The 6,953-nt window shown below is 37.2% G+C and overlaps 1 protein-coding gene across 1 annotated transcript in view; it reads left to right on the top strand.

Annotated features, from left to right (window-relative positions):
* The first annotated feature begins 1,255 nt into the window (after window positions 1–1,255).
* OPA1 (OPA1, mitochondrial dynamin like GTPase) overlaps window positions 1,256–6,953 on the top strand; it is a 57,989-nt gene continuing 52,291 nt past the window's right edge. Inside the window, exons 1-5 of the mRNA XM_009282422.1 lie at window positions 1,256–1,275; window positions 3,349–3,667; window positions 3,979–4,075; window positions 5,273–5,380; window positions 6,840–6,893. Coding sequence (XP_009280697.1) covers window positions 1,256–1,275; window positions 3,349–3,667; window positions 3,979–4,075; window positions 5,273–5,380; window positions 6,840–6,893 — 598 coding nt within the window. The remainder of the gene's footprint in view (window positions 1,276–3,348; window positions 3,668–3,978; window positions 4,076–5,272; window positions 5,381–6,839; window positions 6,894–6,953) is intronic.

Below are 6,953 nucleotides of genomic sequence, written 5' to 3'. Positions count from 1 at the left end.
AGGGCGGGCGCTACGGGCCTCCGGCGGGCCTGGCCCCTGGGGCTGTGCGGAGTGAGCGGCCGCCAGAGCCGCGACCCTCTCCCGCCTCTTCCGACCTCGGGGCCTCTGCCCCGGGCGGGGTGTCTGTTGTAACACCCGTCCCGGCTGAGCAGGCCCTGGGCACCCGTGGGAACGGGGCTGCCCGCGGGGGAAGCCGGTGCCGCACAGCGGGTCGGGGTGCGAGGGTGTGTGTGCGAATTCCCCAGGCGGGGAAATTCCCCACCTTTCCGCGCCCCCGGGACCTGGGGGTGCGATGTGGAAGGGAGCTGCGTCTCCCGCGTTCCCGCCCTAGGGAGTTCGGGCCGCCTTCGTGTCCATACGTTGGCCCTCCCCAGCAGCTACCCTACGTTCCTCTTGTTTTTCACTGTTCTTCTGCACGATTCCAGACAGGAGCAGTGAAACTGAATGGCCGATAATCTCACAATGTTCCTTGGCAGATTTGGGAGCAGCAGTAGGAAAATAAGTGCTGTCTGGTGCTGAATGAGAAAGAAAATACCGCAGTGCTTTCTGCTGGGTTACGTTTGAAAGACTGCTTCGCAGACATAGCTATTAAAAGTGTATATAACCTATCTTTACAGAAAATTTGTCCCAGCTGAGGTGGGGATTTTTTGAACTCTTAAACTGGAGCAACGTGTGTAAAATGTTAGGTGTGACTTCCAGGTGGAATGCTTGGCTATCAATAGTAACAGGCCACTTTTTCTGTTTTACAAGTTATCTATAATCTCAGTGCAACGCAAGAGTGGTCAGGTTGCAGGCCTGTAATCAGGCAGCTCTAATGGCAGAGCTACTCATGTCTGGAAGGCTAATTTTTGTTACTGTTCTTAAAAACAGCTTTCCAGAGGCTTTAACTTTGGAACTCATTAAATACTTCATTTAATAACATTGTTTTGACACCCTTTTCAGTCTAACTGCACTTTTCAGTGAAGATCTTAAGGTGATTTTTCTGTTAGTATTCATCAGGAGATTTTAGCAGCGGGAGGAGAGAAGAAAGGAGAAAATTTTTGGTATAATGGTGGAGTCATGGGGTTTTTTGATGAATTACAAGATTTTGTATGTGCAATTAAAGCAGGTAGGGTTTGAAATATGCAATAGCACTCAAAAGGCAATTGTTGTTGATCAAGTTCTTGCCATAACAATTTGTGATGGAGCTCAATTTTTCCTTCAGTTTAAACATACAGAATGAATGCTGTAAAACACAGTGTATTTTAAAAGAACAATGACGGAGAAGAAAATTGCGTAATATTACAAAATGCCTTTAACCTAGGTGAAGACTAATAATGAGAAGTGGCTGCCATAGTATATACTACCACCTGGTCTCTGCTGAAAATATTAAATATCTGTGTAATGACATTTTAGGACTGCAAAACAAAAGAAATAACGGCCCAGTCATCAGCTTGCTTCGTAAAGGCTTACCACACCCTGATTTAAAAAACTGTCTTCAAAAGCGGGAAATAAAAATTTCTAGTGTGGAGGTGCTTTTATTTTTTACTGCTATGTAGCCACTTTTGTATTGGTACTCTCTGTGGTTAATTTCTGAGTCTCTTGTAATTCCATGTCAGAGGAGAAACTTGTTACTACTTTAGGGATTATTCTGCTCCTGCTTATTATCCTCTTTCTAGATACTAAGTTTGTTATTGAAAAGGCACAGCCTCCTAGATAGTTTAGTATAGCAGTAAGAGGATAACCTTCAAAATCATAGTGACTTTTATGGACGAGGACTTTCATAACAATCAGTGGAGTTGCCTTTTTTTAAGCTTTCCATTACACTAAAGGAAATTTCTAAACACAGGTCATCGGGAAAGTCGGTCTTTTAAGAGAGGAAAATGCCTCAAGAGAGGAAAATGCCTCATTTCACATAATTCTGATTTTTAACTTATCTTCAAAAAGCTCAATTTGCAAGTCAAAACTGCTTTTATAACAAAGTCTTCCGCTTCTTTGGATGTTAAGAATATGTCTGTCATAGACAATGTTGTCTCTAGTACGTGGAAAATCTCAAGGCAAAGAACTGTATAGATTATAGAGCATGTTATTAGAAAATTCTGTAATATTTTCCATTTCATGTGATTCACTTATTCTCTTTAAGATCTGTTAATTTTAAATGATTTAGGATTATGGGATGAATAATTTGCCTTCTCGATAGCATGAAGCACTTTCTTCTTTTGTATTTGTCCCCTTTGTAAGTTAATGCTCTTGATAATATTGAAAACCCTGAAAAAAACATCAAGGAAAAAGCATTAATTTCAAGAACTGTAACTTCACTTATATTTTGCATCCAGTAAATGATTTAATATTAACCATTCTGATATGATGATGAGTCTAAAAAGTTACAGAAGAAATTGCTTTTTCCAGAGCAGTTGCCTAAACTAGCAAAGCTACCTCAAGGTGTTGAAGCATGCAGATAGTGTAATTGAAAGTATACAAGGAGCTTTATTCCAACCTATAGTTTGTTTTTTTTTATTCCAACCTATAGAGTTTGTTTTAACAAGGCAGGATTGTTAAGGTTCCTGTGTTTTAACATGTGCTTTTCATGGCTGAGCTCTGTTTTCAGAGTCAGATCTTTCAGACTGAAATTTTCCCTCTTGCATAAATCTGAATTACTTTATTGAAGTCTTCAACAAACACGGTGCAGCCATCTCCAGAAGTAATCTTGTCTATGCATGACCTAAGACAAAACAATAATGCTGTAATCGTAGAACCGCTGAATATTAGAGTGAAGGGAACTGAAAGATGTCATTAAGTACATGCTTCAACTCCAAAGGAGAATCTGCTTTGCCAAAAAAGGACAAATATATTTTGCAAAGGCTTTTTTCTGTGTATTGTTTTTTTGAAGTTTGAAAATCCTCTACGAACTTAATGCTCTCTAAAAGTTCGTTTTGAATAACAAGACAGGCCAAACTGTCAAGTTTCCTTATACGTTGCAAGTTGATCATAGTCTTTTGTGGACTCTTAGCTCCTGTTTGCCCAAATTGTGTTTTACCACAGACGTGTTACTTGCCTTAATCCAGTGTGGAAGTTAAATTTAATTCATAACAGACTTCATAACTGGTATTTAAGGTTTTATTTAAGGTTTTATTTATTTAGCTAAGGTTTTATTTCTCAAATCACTAGAAATGCTATACCCATCAATGATGTTTACAGCTTTTATTTTCCTGGTGGCATAGCAATGATAGCTGGAAATTGTACATTCAGAGTGATGCTCTAATCTATCTGTAACCAGCTAAAATGTAATGTGAATTGCTTCTAAAGAGGTTATTGAGTTAATGGTGTGTTGAGGAAATCCGTTACTTAGATTTTATTTCTTTCTTTTAGTGTCATCTGCCGGAGTCTAGCAAATAGCAGCTATGGAATAAAAAGAAAATCACCACTTCAAAACTTGCATCTTGTTTCCCGAAGTATACATCATCCCTACTACCCAAGTTCAAAATTTCAAAGACCTCCATTAAGGATATCCATTCAGCTGTTCTCTTCTCTTAATCGTCTTCCCCTACGTAAAACAAAACTTTTAGATGTAAAATACGGATACCAGTCGCACAGGAACTTTTGGCTAGCTAGACTAGCGTCAAGGCTTCTCAAACTTCGCTATCTTGTATTAGGATCTGCTGTAGGTGGTGGTTATACAGCTAAGAAGGTATTTATCTGTGGAAGCTATTTTATGCATTTTGTCTTTGTTATTATATGTTTCAGAACAATAGTTCTTGGAATATCCACAAAAATTACAGGATATATTACAGGATGACAATAAAGATGAGTGGAAATGGAAATCATTGTTTAGAGAACTAGTATAGATTTTAAAAGATCCAAGTAGTAGTATTCATATCTAAAAGATGGTGGGTTAGTATGTTTTATATGTAGCTATTACTTTTCAATAGATTGCTCATATGCTTCTCTCCATACATTTCTTTTTCTATTTCTACTATATTTTTTTCCTTTTTGTATTAGACGTATGATCAGTGGAAGGACATGATGCCAGATCTCGATGAATATAAGTGGATTGTTCCTGACTTCATTTGGGAGCTTGATGAACATATTGACTTCGGTATCACAAAAGCTAAAATGCTACTCTATCTAAAGACTAGCATGTGTACAACTTAAACATAAGGACGTAGGTCCTCAGTGCCTCTCCCCAGTGCAGTGGTATCTTTATAGCTGTAATTTGAGTGAGCTTGTATTGTTAGAGTTTGGTGTGTGTCTTACCAAGGTATTTGTATCGGTGTGTTTGTAGGAAGAAATTAAGCATCATGATTTAGCATTGATATTCCATAATTTATCCTTTCATGTGGCCGTGTTTACCCGTTATTGAAAGGAGGCTTGCAACATGATCAAAGCGACTTACACAGGTTTTCGTAGTATTATGCACAAAGTTCCTTCTTTCTATATGAATGACACTTACAAGTAAAAAACATAAATAGATAATGAAAAGGTATGTGTGATTAGAAGACCAATTGAAAATGCAGAACAGTGAACCTACCTATCTACAAAATTATCTTGAAGATACAGAAAAAAGAAAATGAAAAATATAGACTGTTTTCCTGAACCTTCTGGTTACAGTAGGCATATTTTCAGATGAAAGATAGAAATCTAAAAAACAAGCACTGAGTTACTTCTTATATATGGAGGGTTGTAAGGTGGTGGTGTTCTTTTTTTTAAAAAAAAAAAGTTTATGAAGATTTCACTACATATATGAGCATTGCATAGATAAATGCAGAGATTGAATAACTGAGACAAATGTTTTCTTGTTTTTATTGCTAGTGGACACTACATTTTTTTTGTACTCCAATGCTAAGAAGTTTGTTTTTTTAAAAAAGATTACAAAATTGGCTTATTTATGAAACTGAAAAATAATCTTTTCTTAAAAGGTACAAGAGGTGGGCATAGTTACAGTGCTGTGTAATTTTAAAACATCCATTACAAAGTGTGAGAGAATGTGAGAGAATAGTGTATGAAGCATGGTGAAATGCAGCAATAAGTTTGAGTATTTTAAAGTACCTGAGGCAACCAACTTATCAGGAAGTTCAAAGTCTAAAATTGCAATTGTTTTTTCAGATCTGATAATCTTTCCCAACACTAATGGGGGGAGGTGCATGTGGAAAGAAACTTTTTAATTCTTTGTTTAAAAAGAATGAAAAAAGCCATGTCCTGAAACAGTTGCTAGGTTTTACAGCCTAAGCCCCTTTTGTTCATGAAAATAATAGGAAAGAAAAAATACTCATTAGCTGTTGTACTGTTTTCCTAGAAAAACTTATCAAAGCCCTTCCTGATGCAGATGACCTTGCCAAACTTCTGCCTGACTTTGACAAGATTGGAGAGAGCTTCACTTCGCTGAAAGGATTTTTTTCTCCTGGTGAGAACAATTTTTCAGCTTAGTTCTAGTTCTGAAAACATAAGCTTTTACAAGATGAGGTTACAGGTATGTCCTTAGACTCTAAAAGAAAGTGGATCCTGAAAATGCATGCCTTTTCACTGAATATCTCATCTGAAAGTGTTACGGACACAGGTAAGTGTAATGTATTTGTAAAAGCAAGAATTCTAATAGCAAGTAGTGAGAACGAAAATGTGAAATTGAATAGAAAACTAGACTTCTTGTACAACTCTAAACAAACAGATTGAAAGCTAGATTGCTTCAGTGAGCCATAAAAGCTGGACATGTCTAGCTAGAGTTTGGAGAAGGTGAGAGTGGCACTGGAGGTAACAGTAAGTGTTACGGACACAGGTAAGTGTAATGTATTTGTAAAAGCAAGAATTCTAATAGCAAGTAGTGAGAACGAAAATGTGAAATTGAATAGAAAACTAGACTTCTTTTACAACTCTAAACAAACAGATTGAAAGCTAGATTGCTTCAGTGAGCCATAAAAGCTGGACATGTCTAGCTAGAGTTTGGAGAAGGTGAGAGTGGCACTGGACGGTAACAGTACCACAGCTGTTACAGGAGAAAAGAGTTGGATTATTAAGAATGATGATTCTTAATGTTGCAAGCATGTGAAATAAGAGATTTGTGATGAAGGTATTCTTTTGGGTTGAGTGATATTTTTCATCTGGACATAGCTCCAGAAGAACTTGCTTGAAGATTTAGCTTAGGTAGGGGCTATGTTTCAAAGGAGTAGGTAGGAATTCTGAATGCTTCACAGAAAGCAGGGGGATGGTTTGTCGATTCAGTGTGCCTAGGCAGTAGTAGGCTTAGTGGTTTTCAGGTTTTGGAAGATTTGAATAAGACATTTCTGATCGGTGGCTTTTTTAAAACTAAAACATGATTGATTTGTTCATCACATCTGACTTGCTTTTTAGCACAGCTCAAAACTTCACCCAGTCATTCTTGTAATAGAGTGAAAGATTCTTCCTATTATATACCTTAATAATTATCAAGCCACATACATTTGTATTCATGAAGGATTATATCTATGAGGTGTTGTAGTCATTGCTCTAAGTGCATTTGAAAATATTTCCCTATCAGTGTGCATAAGAAGCATATTTTCATTTTCTTAAAATACCGTTAATGGTGGAACTAGTTTATTCATCTTATAAACTGAGCGAGCAACTAAGTAGGGATGAAGTTCAACAAAGTGACAAGTAGATTACAATCTCCTATTTGTTTTGGCTGTTAAAGATTTTGGCTGTTTAAAATTGTGGTGTTATTGACTGGTATTGTGAGATGTCACCTATTACTTGTTATCATACTCACATGGACGTAGTTGACATTTATGGTTGTGTGGTCCTCCAAATGAGACAAAGATCCCTCATCTTTGTTTTGCATTTTGTTTTGTATTTATAATTTTTATTTCCCCTCTTCTGCTGATTTTTCACAGGTTACAATTTGGTTAGTGAAGTCATAGGAGCTTCTGATCTACTTCTGTTGTTAGGTGTGTAAAAGCCCTTTTTACTGCCCTTAACCTGCCTCTTTAAAGCAAACTCTTAAAACA

Source organism: Aptenodytes forsteri, unplaced genomic scaffold (assembly GCF_000699145.1).
Source record: "Aptenodytes forsteri isolate BGI_AS27 unplaced genomic scaffold, ASM69914v1 Scaffold404, whole genome shotgun sequence".
NCBI classification, from domain to species: Eukaryota; Metazoa; Chordata; class Aves; order Sphenisciformes; family Spheniscidae; genus Aptenodytes; species Aptenodytes forsteri.
Note: the sequence above shows the minus strand (reverse complement) of the source record. Positions and strands in the feature narration are given on the sequence as shown.